Source organism: Gavia stellata, chromosome 26 (genome assembly GCF_030936135.1).
Source record: "Gavia stellata isolate bGavSte3 chromosome 26, bGavSte3.hap2, whole genome shotgun sequence".
NCBI lineage: Eukaryota > Metazoa > Chordata > Aves > Gaviiformes > Gaviidae > Gavia > Gavia stellata.
The window spans coordinates 1,281,632-1,301,357 of NC_082619.1; the positions used below are offsets into that span (position 1 = coordinate 1,281,632).

Here is a 19,726-nt window from a genome sequence, read left to right on the forward strand (position 1 = left end):
TTCTAGCGATCGTGAATCAGAGCTGTGAATCACGGAGGACTTTGAGTAACTGGTCAAGGGGGAGGGTGTGAATCCAGCTGAGACTCTGCTAGAGGAGACGTGTCGGGAAATGAGCCCACGCCGATGCCCGGCAAATGCTTAATTGCAGGTGGGCCAAGTCATCTGGCCCCTGGCACGTGCATGAGCAGGAGAGAACGAACAGCAAAACGGCTGTAGCATCTGGGCACGGAATCAGGGAATGGCAGATTTCTGACCCTCGGGAAATGTTCCTCTCTTCTGGGGTGGAGGCAATAGGAACTAAACCAGGAGTGGCTTTTCATGGCAGATCTGGAAAAGCGCTCCCCACTTCCTCCTTTCTGCCACGCCGGCTGGAGCTGCACAGCATGGCTGTGCTACGGGAGCTCTTCTCCCACACTACAAACGTGCCGACGGCAACGTGGAGCAGGGATGGCAAGAGAGCGTGGGGCGGCGTCTGCCGGTGCAGGCGCTGTTAAGGAAGGCAGCCTGGTGTGAGTGTTGAGACAAAGCCCCACCTGCGTCCTTCCGTGCCCTGGGGAGAGGGATCCGGGGCTCAGCGCAGCAGCTGGGGTCTCCTTCCCCACAGCAGGGCCGGGGAGGCAGCCCCCAGCCCTTGGTGCCCAGCCTGGAGCCTGCCCTTGCTGCTCCTGCAGCAGCGCTGCTGGGCTCCTGGGAGAGCGGGTCCCACGCGACTGCGAAAGGGGCTCTGCGTGGCTGGAAACCTGGCTGAGGTGTTGGGATGCACAGCTTTCAGACCTCAGCTGCGAGATGGTGGCTCGTTGCTTTGCTCCCCGGGTGGCTGTGGTGGTGTTCCTCCGGAGAGGCCGCATCCAGAACACGTCACCAGCCCGCTGGGATGCGCGGAGCTGGGAGGGGGCAGATGGTGCTGCTCTAACCCACGGGGAGAAGTTGGGCGAGGTTTTCGTACTGCAGAGTGGGAAATGTGGTATTTGGTTGTCTTTGTCGGTGTTTCCTCCAAGCTGACTTTAAATATTTAATGCTTTAAAAAACACTGAACCCCTTGCCATTTTGTCTGATGAAGAAGTCTGCGTTACAAGGGATCCCATCTGTGAGAAACCATCTTCAAAGCCGTTCTCCTTAGAGATGGCTGATGCGGGGGGGGGGGTAAAGCTGCTGCTCTGCACCCTTTCGTGCTGTTTGTGTTCCTCGGTGTGGCTAATGATGTGCAGCGGAGTAAAGCAGAACCCCCTCCTGCTTTGCTTCCCGGGTGTTGTGTACTGGCACAACACCGCAAAAGCTCACGCTGTGAGCGTGGCAGGGGAGTGTTTACATGGAAATAGAAATACATTTTTGATGAACATAATTTTGAAACTCTTAAGAAAGTCTGTATGTATTTTTTGCTGATTTTCTTAGAATCCTTTTTAATTACTTGGCCAGCCTTTTGTCCTAGGACAGCTTGATCCTGTGGTCAGGTCCGTGTTCTCCCACCTCCTGCTTGCTAACGAAGTGCAGTGTAGTCCTTCTGCAGGCGCTGCCGGTAGAGAACATCCCACTGGTGTCTTGCTGAGGAAATCCTAGCTAGCTCTTACTGGCTCTGGCCGAATGGGGAGACCTCCGATGCCCGCAGGGAATGGCAGCTGCCTGGAGGAGTCCGTCCGATGCCCGCAGGGAATGGCAGCTGCCCGGAGGAGTCCGTCCGTAGGAAGGGAAGGATCAAAATGCAGGTTTCCCGTCTGCTGTCGGATTGCACCAATCCCTGTCTGTGGGGGTTTGGCTTTTAGTTTCCTGGCTGCTGGCGGGAGACATGGCAGTCCTTCCAGTTAGGTGCTTTAGAAGGGATCCTACGGTTCTGGCTTTCTGTAGCACGGGGAGGCTGTCAGCCTCGTGGAGGCTGCGCCCAAAGGTGCATCGCCAAGTCCAGTCTGTGTATTAGTAGTGCAGAGAAATGCCTGTTTTCTTAGCAGTGACCTGGTTTGAAACGTGCTCCTTTTTCCTCTTAAAACCTGTGATAGCAGCTGTATCTGCTTTTCTGGGCAAATTGAACAACATGAGCCTGTTCTGTACGACGGTGATGTTTTAGCTCTGGTTTTTTCCTGTTGAGAGGTTGTGTTGTAGCCCCAGATACCCAGCTTGTACTTACCTTTCACATCTTCCCCTCAATTGTCTCTGGGCTGTTTCGTGTTTTGTCTTGTCAAGGTCATTTCTGGCAATTTCGAAGGCCACTTCAGTTCTCTGTGGCTTTATTACCAGTATTCTATTGAGTATCTGGCCAGAGTAGCAAATGCAGGGGCAGACAGAAAGCTAAAAAACGAAACTACAAAAGCCCTTCTTCATGGGGCTTTCACCCAGCCAGACAGCTTTTCATGGGCTCGTGTCCTGCCCTCTTCATAAAAGTGTCACCCCATCTCGTTAGAACGGTTGTCTCACTCTGGAGCCGTGTGTCCAGCCTGGAGGACGGGCTGTGTGCGGGAACGGGCCAAGGCCGGCTCGGCTGGGCGCCCGGGGAGAGGCTGCCTGCCGGATGGGTGACCGTGCTCGGGGCTCTGCCGGAGCGGGTGGCGAGTTCTCCCTGGGAAACGGGGAGAAGTGTGCTGCGCTGGCAGGGAACAGGGCTTCGCTCCAGAGCTGCGCTCCGGCAGCTTGGGATGTGTTAAAACTGTCTGACTCTGCAGATCGCCTGTTGCTGCTGATTTCTCCCTTTATTTCGGAGCAGCCGTGGCTTTTCCCCAAGCGGTGTTCCAGGCGCTGCCACCGCAGCAGCGTGCTGGCGGAGTCCTGCCGGCGGGACCGCTGAACAGTGCTCTCGCCAGAAATCGGGCAGGGTTGGTGATGTGCTGTTCCCTTCCCATGGCTTGTTCCTCTCCCCTTCTCGCCTCCTTCCAGCAGCCCTGGGACACCCACAGCAGCCCTTCCAGGCTGCACATGTTTGCTCCTTTGGGATTTTTCCCCTTAAGGTAGCCTCTTATGAAAGACTCAGCTTGTCCTGGGAGCACTGCAGCGAAGGCTGCCTCTGCCCAAATGGGACGTTGGCGGCGTGTGTCCTGGCTGGGGACCCACCGGTGCTGAGACTGCAGATGAGGAACGCAACCAGCGACAGCAGTGGTGGGAAGGGGGGAGGTTCAGCACCTGCCCTAATTTTTCCAGCCCTGATTTTTCCACGCAGCGCGTTGCTCGCTGGAAAACCTGGGTTCAGATGGATGGGGATGTGGGGACACTGGGTGATCGTAATATGATTTGAGCTACTGGTACAACATGAAAGACAAAGCCAAATGTGGTCGGAGGACATGTGAGGCACAGGGACGCGGGCAGCGGCTGGGATGCTGCTCTGCACAGCTGTGCTCTGCCTGGGGAGGGGGGGGCTGGAAAGGACGGAGCGCGACTGCTGCTGTACATGCTGGGGAGAGGAAGGCTGTTGGAGCCGGAGGACTGATGAGGCACGGGAAGAACAACGTGTGGATCAGCTGGTCGTGCAGAAAAGGAGGCTGATAGTTAGAGGCATGTCCTTAAAAACAAAACACAAACCACCCCCAGAACCATGAATCGCCCCAGTCCTCGCTGTGCACGATCTGCACTTGCATGTCTTTGTCTGCTGGAGGGCTGCGGTAAGAACTACTGGAGGAGGTCTCTGATGGCAACACACGTTGTCCAGGTAGGCACTTTTGGGGACAGGTCCCCTGCCCCACCCCTGAGGCAAAGAGCACAGGGTGGCTCTGAGAAAGCCAAAGTCCCATCTGAACTGTAGGTGCCTTCTGGGTGCGGGAGGCTTTGCCGTAATCCTGCTGGGAAGCAGTCCCGAGCAGAGGAGGCCTGTCCCGGCTCGTGGGTCTGAGGTGGGGGGGTGTGCACGCGTGTCTGTGCACACTGGCCTGTGTGTGTACGTAGAGAAGAGGATTTGCTTTTCCTGGAATGCCAGTACTGTATATGTTGGAGAAACTTGGCGATTGGAAGAGCAAAAGGGCAGCGCACGATTACTCTGCCAAGATGAACGCCAGCCGTAAGCTCATTAAGGGGCTTGGAGTCTGCCCGCTGGAGAAGGGGCGTTTCAGTCCCTGGCTATTCGGAGACGGCTGCGCGTCGCTCCCAGAGCTTAGACTTCCCGGAACGGAGGGAGCCCCTCGGAGCCTCCAGCCATGCTGGCGACCCTGATGACAGCACTGTTTTTTGTGGTGAGAGCATTTGGACAGGTGAGTCTGGGCTGGCCTGGCAGCAGGTAGGAGTTAACGTTTTCCGTTTTATTTCTGGAGGCGTGTGGGTTGTTATCTTACCAGAGAAGGGGGGGAGCAGTGGGGAATGTGTGCCATCAAGCCCTGCAGTGGTGCGCAGCCCAGCGCGTCCGCTCATCCTCGGCAAGTTGGCTTGGGAGCGCATTTGAGTTTTTGTCACCGTAGCATTAGCAGGCGTATCGGCAGCTTTGCAGAGGGCAGCTCCCCGTCGTGCCCGTGCACGCGGGAAGCCGGGGCAGGTGCTTGGGCTTCCCAGGCTGTCCTCTAACCTGCTGCAAATCCTTTCCACGTCCAGCTCGGGACCAGCCTGTTCCATGAGGAGCCCCTGCCGTACCTGGTGTACCAGCCCCTGCCCTGGCAGATCCAGTGCGTGACCCAGAGCCGCCGCACCAGCCGGGACAGCGAGGTGAGGGCCGGTTTCTTTGCGTGCAGCCAGCCGAGGCAGCTGGCAGGGGGAGAGGGCAGCGCCTGGTGCGGAGAGAGCAGCACGCATGTTTGTTAACCAGACAGGCTGCTCGCAGCAGAGGGCTTGGGCAAGGGAGAGAGGTTCGTCTCCTTCCCGTGAAAGACAGAAAACAGGGTAATGCCAGGAGGCAGGATGAGCTGAAAAACGTAGGAAAGGTGTTTGTAGACAAACTCGAGCTTCTTTGTAGGAATGAAAATACCCCCTAGCAGACCTGACAGCCCAGGTGCTGCGGTACCGCGGTAGGTGCTGGAGCTGAGGAAATGAACCCGGCAAGTCTGGTTCCACGCTGACTTGAAACGCAGACCTAGTGAGGCTGGTGTGCCGATGTACATCCTAAGACGCTACCGGCCCAGTGCGTTGTTGCACAGATCCGGTTTTTTGATACAAACCTCTTTTCTGCTTCTCCTTGGAGGGCTTCTCACAAATGCGAGTTAATCGATCAGTGCTCTGTAGTGCTCTTTAAGGGAACAACAGTAAGGATTTGCAAGTTTCCCAAAGGGAATGGAGAGTGGAAAGCTGGGAGCGGCTAGCCGTGTTCTCACCGCCTCTGCCTGATAGGTAACTAACTCTGTTGTACTTTTGTTCTCTACCCATCTAGAGAGGCAGGAGCTCGCGGCACAACAGCATCTATGCGATTTCTGGAGAGAAAGGTGAGTGCGGAGCAGGCAGGGAGACAGCCCTGCCCAAGTAGTGGGGGAAACCCGTGGTTGTGACCATGGGACGCCACAGAAGAGCAGGCACTGCAGCACCTGCACCCTTCTTGGCCTCTCCTGCCAAAAAATCTGTCTCTGTGACATTATGAAGGGGCATTTGGGAAGTCAGCTCTGCAGGAGGGAAGCCCTCTCGGAAAGCTTTCTCTCCAGCCCAGCCTACGGCTTGCTGGCTGCGCTGTTTTTTCAGTCAGCTCTCCCCCCGCGGAGGTGCCCTTCTTGCCACCCCCGGGAGGGCATGTGGGTACAGACAGGGTGGCGAGATGCTTGTCAAAGTACCAGCAAGCGAAGGCCCTGGTGTTGCATGGCTTAATATACCACAGCACACGTGTGTGTGTGTGTGCAAATCCCTGCCTCTCCCTGCCCACGAAACCTGCCCCACTTGGGTCAGGCTGTCCCCTAGAACAGCCCCCCTTGCTCTTCTCCTTGGCCTGGCAAAACCACCCCGAACTTGCCCCTCTTTCCTCCTCCTTGCTCTTATCTCTAAGGCTCTGCCCCCTCTGCTGAAGTCAAGCGCTCAGCAAAGAGGATTTGAGCACTTCTATTCTCAGTGCAGCTCGGGCGGCAATCGGATAAAGGCAGGTGACGTGATGCTCCGGCAGCGCGGGGCTGGGCCGGGTGCTGCCGACTGCCTGCCGTGGCGGAGTGGGCAGGGTGCTGAGCCCTGACGTTCCTCCTCGACGGATCAGTAGCTCTGGCCAGCCTGGTCCCTGCTCGGGGGGTTTCACTGCCCGGTGAGCGGGTGAAGGTCCCCGGGCTGCCTGGGCTGCCAGCGGCACTCCTGTGGGTGCGGGGGGGGCGTTATTGACGGCCTGGCCGCGGCCGAGCTCCTTCAGCAGGTGTATTTCTGGCGGAGCTGTCGGCAGCCCGTGCGGCCGAGGGCCCGTTCCTGCAAACGTACAGCGGTACGTGCCGCGGTGGCTCCCCAGCCGCTGGTGTTTGGTTTGTGCAGCGGGCAGGATTTATGGCTGGCGATGTATCTTGTTAAGCAGGGCAGGAGGGAGCCAATTCCCAGTGTGGACCCTTTTTATGTATCTTTTTACTTTGCCATTTCTTTTAGGTTGTGAATAAAAATGGGTTCAGGTGACAGTGGTGAGTTTATACAGCAGCATCTGGCACCAGGATTCCTGATCGCTGCTCGGGGGGTGCTTAGCAGTGACACGCTCGCTTAAAGGAGCGCTGCTGAGTGGCTTTGATTCAGTTCCCGTTGCATTTCACAATACTTCCCTCATGCCACATTAAGCGTGGGGTGGGGAGGGCTCCCATTTGTCAGCATGAGAGCTTTATTGCTGTACGGTGCCGGGCTTTTTTTCTAATCTTATTTGTGTGTGTGAAAGTAAGTGAGTATCATACTTGGTGATTAAACGTGGGGAAGCTGAGGTCTTTGGGGAGTAAAGCTGAGTAAATAGAGGGCTTAGGGCTGCCAGGGAGGCTGGGCTTTTCCATGCCTCCCGTTCCCTGCTCCATCTGCCCCTGCCCTGGAGACGCGCCCCGTGAGCTGGTGGAGTTGCGGTTTCGTGCTGTGGGCTCCGCAGCCTCTTTCAGCTCCGTGACGGAGCGAAGCCCTCCCGTCCGTGGGTGCTCTGTGGGGAGCCTGACCCCACGGCGGGGGACGCCAGAGCCCTGCCCTGCTCGGCGGAGGCTGTTCAGGGCCACCGGCACCGCCTGTGCTGGCTGTGATGCTTGGTCATCATCCTAGGCAACGAGACCCCCAACGCCAGCAGCGAGAGCAAGGTCTTCAGCGACCCTTCCGAGAAGGCGGCCCTCACCATCCAGACCCACTTCAGGAGATACCAGCAGCAGAAGCAGGAGAAGAAGTAGACGCGTCGGCCACCCGCGCCCTGCTCGGCCCCCCCTTTTTGTCTGTTCTGTACCACAGAGAGATGCGCGGCCGTGGTGGCTGTGAGCCTGCTCCCTGATGATATGTAGCTTCTGCTGCGCCCGCAGCTGTAGACGCTCTGCCGTTGGTGTTGGTTGCTGCTCGGAGTGAGCTCTCTTTCCTGTCAGTCCTTCCCCAGACAGCATTGCCGTGTGGGCCAGGGTACCACCGGCGAGGGGCTGCCCGATGGGACCTCGGCACCCAGGGAGCGAGGCAGCACTGACAAGCCTTGCCTCGGCGGCAGCACCCAGTGCTGCGTGCTGGCTGGCCGTGGGGCTGCAGCAAGCGGGAGCAGGGCGGTGTGGGTGGGAGTGGGGCCCTGCGCAGCTGATGGCGATGTGGCTCGCTGGTGGCTGCCCAGCTGGGGCTCGCTTTGCCCAGCAACAGCCCTCCCCTGTGCCTCCATCTCCATTCTGCCTCTGGAGCTGGCCTGGAACAACCGCCTTTGTCCCCTGCTCCGGGCGGCCGGCTCGCAGAGCTGCGGAGCGCGGTGCCCGGGAGCCGTTCTGCAGCGGGACGTCACCGAGGGGGTGTGCTGCAGGCAGCGCAGGGAGCAGGAGCTGAGCCGCATGCTGACCGTGAGCTGATCTTGCTTTTCTTGGGGAGAACTGCTTGGGGGGCCCTGGTTTCCGAGCGGGGATGGGGCGGGACCCTGTCTCCTGTGGCTGCACGCGCCGAGGCTGAGCCTACTCTGTCACCCAGCCACCCTGTCCTGCTCTTTGGGTCCAGCAGAGCTGAGCAGAGACCTGCTCCCGGGCTGGCAGGGACAGGACCCCCAGGTTACCTTGGGTTTTAGCACCCGTTTTCGAGCACTGGCTTTTGGAGGGGGCAGAGCTGTTAGTTGAGAAAGAGGGAATGTGAAAGCACCGAGCTCCGGGCCGGCAGAGAAAGGGGAAGGGGCTGGCTGTGGGCAGGGTGGGTGGGAGAAGGTGGCGAGGTGGGGCCGTGTGCTGCGGCATGGTGGGTGCTCTGTGGGAAGGAGCAGGGCATGGAGGAGCTGCTGGCCGTCGCCAGCGCTGCTCTGACAGCCCGAGTGTGTTCTCAGCTGCCGCTTTGCTGGGTCCAGTGCTGTTTTTTCTGTGCAGAGCTGCTGAGCAATGCCCCAACTGCCCTTCCTCTCCTCCCCGGCTGCAAACAATGCCCTCAGCCCTTCTTAGGAGGGCTCCATCCCCAGGTGCCCTGGCTTATCCTCCGCTTGCAGGTGCTAGCCTTTGGTGTCTGGCTTCTGCCTGTGCTCACTTGCTGCTTGTGGCTGGCAGCCAGCGCTGCCCGCAGCGCTCCTCTGAAGGTGCATGGGGAGAGGGGGTGGTGATGGTTTGGTCTGTCGCTCCGCGGTGCCGTGAGCTGCCAGGTTCTGCCTGAGCTGGCTGATGCCTGGAGGGGTGTGTTGCGTGGAGCACGGTGTCGGGGGCTCGGCTGGAGTCCTGAGCGAGGCAGCTGGTAAAGCAGACTGAAAACCAGCGCCGCTCTCTGGACTTCTGAGCTTGGTGGGTTTTTTGCCTGTTTCCCACTGATGGCAGAGTTTGGCTAGCGTGCCTTTAACGGGCTGTCTCCCTTCAACTCCCACTCGGTTACTGTGTGTGGCAATGTGGGGAGAGCCTGCTGCCGTGGGGAAGGGCAGTGGGCTTGCTGGGAGCAGGGGGGTGCTGGGGTCTCATGGTTGAGTGCTGGAACTCTGGGCTGTCGTAACAACCTGTGCAAAGCCAAGGATGGTAACTGCTGGGGAAGGGAAGGTGGAGAATTCTTGCTAAGATGTAGAAGGCAATCTGTGCTAGCCGATTACAATAAAGACGTATTAATCGGTGTTAATCTGTTCTTCTTCTTATCTTGCTAATCCACTTACTTACTTACTCTCACAGCTGAGAACACGCTTGCCTTTTCTTGTCTCTTCTATTTAAAGAAGTCTGGGATTGGCATTTCGGAGGTGCTGCATGGTTGCCTAACTGTGACACTGCTTGGGGGGGGCACTTGGCTGGGTTTAAAATCTGTACCATGTCAAGGTTCTGAAGTAAGTCTAACGTGCGCTGAATTGGTTTTGAAATCCTTGGAAAAAGGCTTGAGAAATGCTAGTTGGCTTGCCAACACTTTCCACTGATCTCGGGGAGAGACAGAAGGGGCAGGACTGGTTTCACATGGCTGAAGACAAAGGCTAACCAGTGTAAGAGAGACCCGATTTCGGGATGAGTTGCTGCGGGCTGTGACATGTGGCTGCTGCCACGTGGACCCACGGGTCCCCGGGGTGGCGAGAGGGTCCTGAGCCCGGCACTGCGCTGCAGCAGCCTGCCCGGGAGGGTCCAAGGGGACCTGCAGCCAGGAGGTTCCCGGGACTGCGTGGATGATGAGAAAGGCTGAGTGAGTCGCTGGTGAGTGGTTGCTGCGTGTCCCCCAGTCTCCCTCGGTGTTTTCCCTCGACAACTTACTTGCTTCAAGGTGAGCTAAGCTCCCTGTCAGAGCTGTGTAGCGAGAGCTCCCGCATTCAGTGGCCTTGCTCATGTCCTGCGTACAAATGTCATACAAAGTCTGTGCATGCTAAATTGGAAACTCACAGTGGTTTTGTCTCCAAAAACCTGTTAAAAATTGAATGAATGAGAAATTGCATGCATAGAAGTAAATGCTGTCCCGAGCAGATCTTGTGATTCCTGTTAAAAAAACCCAACCAAACCAAAGTAAGTAAGAGTGTGCTGCAGAGGAAGCCTGACCCGGTTTCGTGCATGGAGTTGGAAGCTGGCTGATTGCTCTTGACATGAACTCCCAGCGCATCCAAACCGAAGGCTCCAGATGCGGGGCTGTAACCCAGATCCCCTCGCCAAGCGTGTGGGAAACTGCTGGCAGAGGCAGGGCAGCGAGGGCAGAGGGAATGCGAGGGCCTGGAGCCGTTTGGTTTGCTGGAAGCAAACTCGATCTGTCCCTAAGGCTTTACAGGGAAGCAAGGTGTTGATGAGGGGAGGTTCAGTGCAAAAACCCGAGTGGGAAATGCCAACCCTGGCACTTGTGGTATCAGGCTCCCTGATGCCTTTCCACCAGCCACCCGGGATGCTCCGCAGCAGAGGGTGGCTCCTGGTGTTACCAGAATAATGGCCAAAACCAATAAAAAAGGGTTACAAAAGACATGGTAACAGCAGCTTGTTTCCCGAGCCCCAGGAGTGACCAGCTGCCAGGCGCCCGCCCAGGCACTTCCAGCTCGGACGGATTTAAGGAGTTGGTAGGTAGAACCAGATGGCGAAGGAGGATCTGCTGACCAGTGTGGCAGCACAAGCAGGTAAGGGAACGGCACGCTGGCAGGGGAAATTGCAGGTAATGATGATGTCACCAGTAATGCCAATCACTTCATTTGTGCATCACTGTTGTGAGTGTGTGTGTGTGGGGGGTGTTGTTTAAAAAAAAGATAAAGCTAAGGAGAGGTACTAAAAAAGAAGTTAACTAACTGTGTCGCACTCGCTTACAGCTGATGTGTTAGAAACAGCACTTCTTTCAAGAGGAAAGAAAATGAGAATGGTAACAAGCTATGCAAAGAAAGCAAGCTGTTACCATGGCCAGCTTAAGCTAAAATGGGAAGCTTAGCTGTTTGTTGTAAGGAAAAAGAAGAGATGGAACCAGCGGGTAGCAAGCCTGGCTGGAGAAGGAAGGAAGGAAGGAAGTAAAGTAAAAGTAAGTAAGTGATGAAAACATTAGCTTATACACTATCAATCATCAGAAGAAAGGAAAGTGAAGTTAGTTAATTAGCCCTCAAATAGCACCAGAACTGCCTCTGGAAGGCGAAGCTCGAGTGTAGGTAACTGAACCAACTGGTAGTAACAAACAGCGTTAGCCGTTGTTGCCTTCCTGGGGTAGCAGAGCGGGTGCGGAAGGTGGCCGGCCCCGGGCGGGTGCTGCCTTTGCTTTTGCTGTCGGATGAGCATGTGTGAAGGGGGAAGGTGTAATCGGTGCTGCTTTGGGGTTAATTGCTCTGGCTGCTGGTAAAAACCGAGAGGAAAACAAGAGCCAGTCAAGGTGGGGGGAGCTGTGCTGCGCTTCACTGGGCTTTACCGCTGCCCCGCGGTTCACTGTGCCGCGGTGTGCCGCGATACCCCGCGACCCTGGGGAGCTGTGCCGTGTTTTACTGGCCTGTGCCACAATTTGCTATGATGGGAGGCAGCGACAGCACAATTTGTAGCCCTGTGCTGGCTTCACCCTGTTGCACTTCACCATGACGCACTGTGCCTCACTGCTCCAACACAAGTCGCCATGCTCGGCCGCACGTGGGGCCAACGGTGCCGTGCTGCACCTCCTGCTCGCGTGTGGCACCCGCGCAGTGCTGCGGAGTGTCCGGGAACAAGAGCCCAGCTGTGAGCAAGTCGCCGTGCTTCGCCGGATTCATGCATGCTGCCGGAGCCATGCCGTGGCTCAGACAGGTCTGTACGGCAGCTGGCCCCTCCAGCCGAGCTGGGTTCGCCGTCCTGCCCGCCGGTCCATCCTGCGGGGCAGGAGCTAGGCGGCAGTTTGGCGCGGCTGGGCTGGACTTACCAGGGAGCAGGTGCCGCTCACCTGGGGCCATGGGTGCTGTGGCACGGGCTGGCAGCTCCCGGGCCCCTGCTCCCATCCCTTTCCCTCCTCCTGCCCCGGGCTCCGCAGGTTGGCACGGCTCGGCAGGGAAGCAGGCAGTGCTTTGCGCAGCGTGTCCCAGGCCTTCGGTGGGTACCCGGCATTTGGTCTCCTGGCCGGGTTTGGGCTGCCCCTCACCATCCTCCCGTGCTGTCCTGCCCCAGCCCCTGCACCGGCTACAGCCCTGCTCGCTTAACGAACGCCCAGGTATAAACATAACCTTTATTGCACACAGCGCTGGGTTTTTTTTCATAGAAAAAGGTATTAACACATAAGCATTTGCAAATTGAAGCAACTCCCGTTGTTTTCAGAACAGTAAAATAGCATGCAATGTCCTTGAGACGTTCCTTTTTAAAACCACCGACAAGATCAGGGGGGGAAAAAAAAAGTCGCTGAGTCTTTCCTTGTGCCCCTTTCAAAATGATGTGAAATATATATATATGTTTACATATATATTATATTTTTAAATCTGTAACATCAAATTCTTTGTGCCCTGGTTTCTTTTTCTGTTCGGAGAAGAAGAAAATAGCTTCATTTATACAAAAGAGTTCGTTATGTACAAGTTTGTTAATTAAATAGAAATGGCGCGGGAAATGAGCAGCGTCCGTGGTGGGCAGTCTCCGCTGGGCACCCTACACCAGCGTGTAGGACTTGGAGTAGGCGCCGGCCCCCTGTTTTTGAGCCCTGCCTACACCCGACGTGCTCATTTCTAGGAGCGAGTCCCTGGAGCCCCCCACTTTGGAGTGCGCCGGCACCCGCGCCTCGGCGGCGGCAGCGGCAGCAGCGGCGGGGGGCTCAGCGGCGGGGGGCACGGGGGCGGTGCTGGCAGCGGGCGCGGCGGCGGGGCCCGTCGCGCCGGGCATGGGGAGAGTCCTTTGAGGTAAGGTGGTTGCGGCGGAGGCCGGGGGAGGCAGGCCCAGGGGCTTGCTGCCGGGCTCCAGCGTCATGTGCCGGGCTTGCGCGTGGTACGCCCGGGCGAGGTTGCGGATGGAGGCTTCCCGCGGCGGCACCACCGGGCAGGGCTCGTGGGCGTCGGGCTTGCGGAAGAAGGCCTCCGACTTGACGTAGAGCGGGAGGTTGCAGTAGTCGCCTGCGAGGGGAAGCAGAGGCGGGTGAGGCTGCGGCGTGAGCCCTGCCCGCCCCGGGGACCCCGCCCGGCCCCTCCCTCTATACAAGTCAGTGTAAGAGGACATAAATAATACAATCATCCTCTAAGTTGTCATACTCTATGCAACACACCCTACTGAGCAGGTCAACCTATAGTAGTCAATAATAGTATTATGTAACATGTCCTATAAAGTGGTATATAATGTGTAATATTAAACGTGCGCTGTAATAAAACCATCTTCTACAACACTGTAAAGATGTTCTTTCTTTCTTTAATGTACAACATGCCACTTCTTATGTTTTCAGGGTACTACAATATAGTATGTATATGTAATATGTTGTTTATTCGTGTGCGGTAGAAGGCAGTAGCATCTATGGTGGCATGTATGGCATTCTGTTCTGGAATGGTGTGCTGTAAATACTTGTACTACGCTCGTAACATCTCTCCTAGTATACACTACCCCTCGCTGGTACGGCTTATGCTATACCAAACAGTATACTGTCCTAATGTAAATAGCATACGTGCTACAATAAGCAATATATTACACTATGTTGTGTTATATAGCATTATCTATAACTAACTGCAGTGCCTTAATTTAAGGATTTATGTGTATGTATACGTAAGACACTGCATTATTATATTGCCTTATGTATGTGATAGAGCACAAATATAACAAAATAACACTATTGCTTTTAATTGTATATGTTTTGTAATATGTTCTGTAAACTACACGTTTATAACACTATAACAACATACTATATTCTGTCTTATGATATACACGACACTATTTAAAATATATCATGAAAGTATATTGTCTTAATTGGAGAAGAAGAGTGCATTATACTGTGCATTACATAATATGCTCAGTATATAAAGTAACTATCGATTATCAAACATGTATTTTTAAAACGGGTTTTCTATGTATGTGCTGTATTTCAAGTTACTACATAGATTGGCTAGGTATGTAGTATTTCCTAGAAATACTTTTATTTTTCCCTACTGTAGCATTATCTGGCTACGCAGCAGAGTCTGCGGGGTCGCTAAATGTGTGCACCGTAATAGCCCTGTTAGCTGGAAGACACGTCTCGACGGGGTGTGTTGTGCTGCGTGTGCCAGAAAGGTTGTGAAAGGAAGGGGAAGGAATACTGAGGAATACGAAGGAGGGGGAAGGAATAGAAATGAAGAGGGAAGAAGAGGGGAGAGATGGTAAGAAATGAATAGAAAAGGAGGAGGGAAGGAATGAAACGTGAAGAAATAGTAACAAAAGGAAAGAAGAGGGAAGACAAGGAAAGAAAGGAAATGAGAGGAGGAAAGTGGAGAGAAGAAAACAAATGGGAGGAGTGGAGAGGAGCAAAAGGAAGCGAAGAAGACCAAAGCAATATGAAGAGAAGTGAAGAAATGGGAGGAGAGAAAAAGAAAGGAGCAAAGAAATGGGAGGAGAGTGAAGAGAAGAGAGTGAAGAGAGGAGAAAAAATGGAACTGTAAGTTAGATTTTGGGTAGGTTCTGGGCGGATCTCTTCCAGGTTGTGGTGGGATCTAGAGAAGATCTCCTCAACTGGCGGTTCCACGAGAAAGCCTTACAAAAGCTACCCCGGGACCGCACGCAACCAAACCAGCTGCCACTGGAAGATCGGTCCTGTGGAGGCTGGACGAGAGCTTCTCCCACCTCCCCTCCCGCCCTTCCCGGGAACCGTCTCTCTCGGTACCTTTACCGTGTTGTGCAACGAGGGGACAATACAAAACCAAGCAGGCAGCGTACAACTGCAGACAAAGCGGGCGTGTACGTACTCTTGCTGGCACGGTGTGGGATGGGTACGGCCACGCTCTTGCCCCGCTCGCTGTCCTGGGGTTTGGGCGGGGAAGCTGTGAAGCGACAGATGCCAGGCTCGGAGGGGGTGCTCATGGAGGTCATGCTGTCCGCGTTATCGGTGGTGCCGGTGGTCATCTGGTCTGAGGAGCTGTCGGAGATGAAGCACTCTGTGATCTCAAACTTGGCGTGTTGCAGCTGCTCCTCCAGCTTCGCGTGCTCGTAGGCGCGTGCCAGCTCCTCGTAGGTGGATGAGGCGCTCTCCGTCGACACCATGCTGTTCCGCCCCTTGTCTGCGGGGGAGAGGACGCATCACGTACCCGGGAATTCTCCCCGGCCTGGGAATGCCCAGGCTGTCCCCGCTGAGCTACACCCGGCCACCTCCAGCTGTCCAATTTATGATACTAGTTGTAACCTTTACTAGACATTGGAGCCCACAGTTTAACGCTGCCGCTTTCAGGCAAAAGCAAGTGGCTCTTGCAGCAGAAGTCACGGTTCCTCGATCCCACCGACTAACAGTAAACTCTACTGCAGTCACCCCGAACTCACGGTTTGGGGTCACCGCCAATGAAGCCATGAACCCCGAACCAACAGATCCCTGCTGGCCACAGCCCCCGGAGCCCAGGGAGGCCCCGGGGCTGCCGTCGGCGCTGCAGCACGCGCATACCTGTGTCCTGAGAGAGGCTGGCGCTGTAGCTGTCGCTCTCGGTGACCGTGATGCCGTGCTGGGAGCCCACTGTCCTCCAGTCAGAGGTGAGGGTCCGTGCCGGGGTGGACGCCTGGCACTTGGTGAGGGTCCACTGGCTGGAGTACCGGTTGCGGGTGCTGTGTGCAGACTTCACGCTCTTCCTTGACACGGGGTCTAAGGCACAAAGGCGACAGAGTCACAGCAGGTGACTCCCAGGCACAGACAGGACACTGGCCCATCTCCCGGGAGCGCTCCCCGCTCCTACTGCCTTACCAACAGTTGCTTTTAGGCACGGACGGTGCCTATGGGGCAGAAGGAGCACCCCTCTGGAAGGGGACGTGCAGGGACTGGCCACAGTGTCCCTGCGCTGCCCACATCTGCCTTGTGGCTGTGTCTGCAAGCACCCCGCACTGCTCCCGGCAAACCCACCCCAGCCACTTACTGGTGCCGGGGCGGATGTCCGACATGTCGATGAGGGGCCCTGTGTTCTGGATCAGAGCGGGGTGATGCAGCGAGACGCCCGTGCAGAAGCTCTGGGGGTTCACCGCCTGACTGAACTCCGTGTCGGTCACCGGGATCGTGGCTTTGTCGTCGCCTGCGGGAAGAAGCTGGAGCTCAGACCTCTTTATCTAGCCAGGCATCCGCTGTAGGTGCCTGATAGCCCACACTCAGCACACCCATGGGATCCCCCGGCTTCCCCGCTGCAGGGAGCCCCGCCGGTGCTCCGGGGCACGCGGGGATGGCAGATTTGCCTGGCTGGTCTCCAGGCAGGGCAGTGGCACAACAGTAACCCCCACCGAGGCAGAGCCCAGCCGAGGCGATTGCTGCGGTGCAAGGGGAGCCCCTGCGCGCTGCTCTGCCGTAGGGTAGGAAGGGGACAGCCTGGGGACCCGGCGGGCTGGACGGGATGCTGGCCCACGTCCCTTCCTCGCGCAGGCGCTGCTGTGGCCAGGGTTGGGGCCCCACGCCGCAGGGGGAGCGCGGTGCTCACCCAGCTGTTTGATGCCTTCCTTGTCCTCGATGAGGAGCTGCACCCGAGGGATGTCGATGTGCAGTCGGGGGCCCTGCGGAGGACCCTTCACCGGCGTGTCAAAGCTGCGGTTATTCTTGCTGCGAGGTAAGAGGGGACGCAGACCCGGCCGTTACTGGACAGAGCCCCGGCGGCTCGAGCCTGGCAGGGGCTGGGGCTTGCCACCGGCCAGCCCACCCGGGGCTCAGCTCTCCCCTGGGGCAAGTGTCAGCGTGGGTGCCAGGACCCGCCTGCTGCACCCCTGCGGCAGGCAGGAGCGGCCAGAAGCACCGGGCTGAAACAGCCTCCCCTGGTCTGAGCCCAAGAAGGTCTGAACCCGGGCTTCAAAGTATCCAGGACTGCCCCCACCACCCAGCATTCCCCAGCCTGCCCACCCACCGCCAACCACCATGCTCACCTGATCAGCATTTCAGCCAAACTCTTGGCATCTGTGCAAGAGACACAAAAAACAAGAAGGTTTTTTTTTTTTTTAAAGAGGAGAGCCATTTAGGTCCAGGAAAGCACAGCTCTGCGGTCCAGCATGCTGTGCCTCTGAGCCCCACCTCGCAGCCTCTTCAGCCGCTTCTCCTTCCTCTTCTTGCGGATGATGAAGAGCAGGGCCACTCCCAGCGTGGCCAGGATCACGGGGCAGGCGATGGTGAAGAGCTTCTTCACGTCGTCCCCCTCCCCCTGGGCAGACTTGATGGGGGGGATGGTGCCTAGGGCAGAGCGCGGGCGGGTGGGCGGTCGGTGCTCCCGGGAGCCCCCCACCCCGGCGGTGCAGCCACTGCCCCAGCCCCCCACTCACTGCCGTCGTAGTCCAGCGTGGCGAACTGCGTGGTCTCGTTGCCGCAGCCGGCGCTGTTGCAGGCCTTCATGCGGAGCTCATACCACGTGGCCTCGCGCAGCTCCGTCAGGAAGACCTCGCTGGAGCTGTTGGTGCGGAGGCTCTGCCAGACCCAGTTGCCCTTGGGCCGGTACTCCAGGACGATGGCGGTGATGGGGCAGCCCCCGCTGCTCCAGCCCTGCAGGTTCAGCCTGGCGTGCGTGGAGTTGATGTGGGTGAAGAGGTGCTGGTCCTTGCTGAAGGAGGGCTCTGCGGGAGAGGAGCCATCAGGAGGGCTGCTGCGGAGAGGGGATGGCAGCGTCCCCCCGCAGGGCAGGGACACGGTGGGGCAGGCTCACCTCTGCCGTGGGTCTTGGCTTCAATGATCTCGCTGATGCGGCCGGCCCCCACGCTGTTCTTGGCCGCCAGCTTCACCTTGTACCAGGTGCCGCACTTGAGGCTCTCCAGCTTGAAGGAGCGCTCGGAGGAGCTGATGAACACGTCCTTCCACTCCTCGCTGTTGTCCACCGAGTACTGGAGCACGAAGCCTGCGGGAGCAAGGACAGGGTCACCACCGGCACGCAGAGCCGGCCGGGGACCCTGCGCCTGCCTTGCGGACGTCCCGTGGCCAAGTCCACTGCAGCCTTGCAGTGCCAGGGCACCTGTTGCACACCGACTCCTGCCCAACTGCATGCACATGGACGGTGACGGAAACGCAGCCCTCTGCTCTGGCTACTGACGCGGGTTATGGTTAGCTCAAAACCATCAGTGGGGCGAGCTGCTGCCCTGCTGGACCCTGCACACGGCCTGAACGGAGGTCGCCTCCTCTGCCTGCTCTGCCCATGCCCACCACACAGGCCCAGGCAGGAGCCACGGGCAAGAGGCACGCAGGCACCCCCAGCCGCTAGCCACCTCCCGAGCACGCTGCCAGAGCGCCCGGGCCGCTCCCCTGTGACCCACCCCCTGCCCGCGCACCGCCTGCCTCCAGCACCACCGGCACGGCCCCCGTGGTGTGGTTTCACACAGGAGCACGGGGAGGGCGAAACGTGATTGATCGGTGCAAGGCTATAAAGGGAAAGCCAGAATTAACCGGCTCCCTCGGGAAGCTGCTAGGAAGTTGCTTCTGTCATTGCATGCTGCCTCCTCTCCCGTGATTAAGAGTATTAGGAAGCACACTGTGTCCTAGACGAACAAACCTGTTGCCCTGCCGTCAACAAGACGATGGCTCTGCCAGGGTTTGCCGGGGAGAGGCACGTGCACACGCACGGAGCTTTGGGCCAGGGGCACGCTGCCAAGCGCATCGGTGCCCCCCAGGGCAGCGCGGCTCTGCTGCCTTGGCTGCTCTGACCTTCTCGGCTCTACAAAAATCCCAAACTTTCGTGGTGCATTGATAGATCTGGCTATTTTTGCAGGTTATTTTGACGATTCTCAAAGGAAAATAACAGAGAGGAGTTGGCTTTCTGCCTTTGCACGCATGTCACGAGCCACACGACGCAGAGCTTGCGGGACCGCTGCAGGTGCCGATGCCATCCGGCGATACCAAAGGACCCACGGGAAGGCATGGGTGAGCCTCGCGTCAGCTCTGCAAATGCCCAGCTCCAGCCCGGGCAGAGCAGTGCCGAAGGAAGTGAGGCTTCTCGCACCTGCCCAGCGCCAAGGCTTCCCTACAGCCAGAGGATGGGGGCACTGGGAGCCTCCCAGGGCGGCACAGGTCTGCCCGCAGGCACGCGCTTTCCCGGCCATGTCAAAGCCAGCCCCGGCACCCCTGCACCACCTGCGGTCCCTGGCACCCTGGTGCCTGCCACCGTTTTTTTATTTATTTTGTACATGCAGCATGTTTTTAATATTTCTAATCCAATTATAAGCAAATCTATCAACAGAGTCCGCCGGAGTGAAAGGCTGCTGGCTGGGGAGATTTGCTTGTAATTACTTTCATGCTTTTAATTAATTGTAAGCGAGGTCTCCTTCCTCGCTCCCCGCTCCGTGTGCAGCTGTTTCAACGTATAATTCATGAGATGAATCAGAGCAGAAAGGAGGCTCTGGAAAGCAGGGATGCTCCTGGAGCCCTCCTGAAGCCCCCAGCCTGCCAGGGATGGGGGACGAATCCTGCCCGGGGGGGTTCAGAGTCGCACCAATACCAGGAGACACGGAGCAGCCACTGGGGCTGGCCCCGGCCACCAGCATCTGAGCAATTCATAACGTGCCCTTCGTTAGCTGCCTCAACTGCTGCATCTCGTCCACACCACCTTACAAGCCCCCTCGTTAGGACGGGCAGCCCTTCTACAAGCTCAGAAGCATCAACCTTACCCCGGAGCATTTCCGAGGCATTTCGGAGAGGGGGACACTGAGGCGCACAGACAAAAGCACGTGCGCAGCGTGCAGGGGCGTGCCTGAAAAGATGCGCCACGGGCCTTGTCCCCCAGTGCCGGGACCAGAGGCACCCATGGCTC

At 57.5% G+C, this 19,726-nt stretch overlaps 1 protein-coding gene across 1 annotated transcript in view; it reads right to left on the reverse strand.

Moving 5' to 3' along the window:
* Positions 1-12,456: 12,456 nt before the first annotated feature.
* The window catches only part of DSCAML1 (DS cell adhesion molecule like 1), a 111,848-nt gene continuing 104,578 nt past the window's right edge, over positions 12,457-19,726 (reverse strand). The window contains exons 25-33 of the mRNA XM_059829665.1: positions 17,636-17,824; positions 17,259-17,546; positions 17,014-17,169; positions 16,869-16,899; positions 16,433-16,551; positions 15,884-16,036; positions 15,421-15,615; positions 14,735-15,046; positions 12,457-12,928 (exon numbers count right to left, since the gene is read on the reverse strand). Coding sequence (XP_059685648.1) covers positions 12,471-12,928; positions 14,735-15,046; positions 15,421-15,615; positions 15,884-16,036; positions 16,433-16,551; positions 16,869-16,899; positions 17,014-17,169; positions 17,259-17,546; positions 17,636-17,824 — 1,901 coding nt within the window. The 3' untranslated portion in view covers positions 12,457-12,470. The remainder of the gene's footprint in view (positions 12,929-14,734; positions 15,047-15,420; positions 15,616-15,883; positions 16,037-16,432; positions 16,552-16,868; positions 16,900-17,013; positions 17,170-17,258; positions 17,547-17,635; positions 17,825-19,726) is intronic.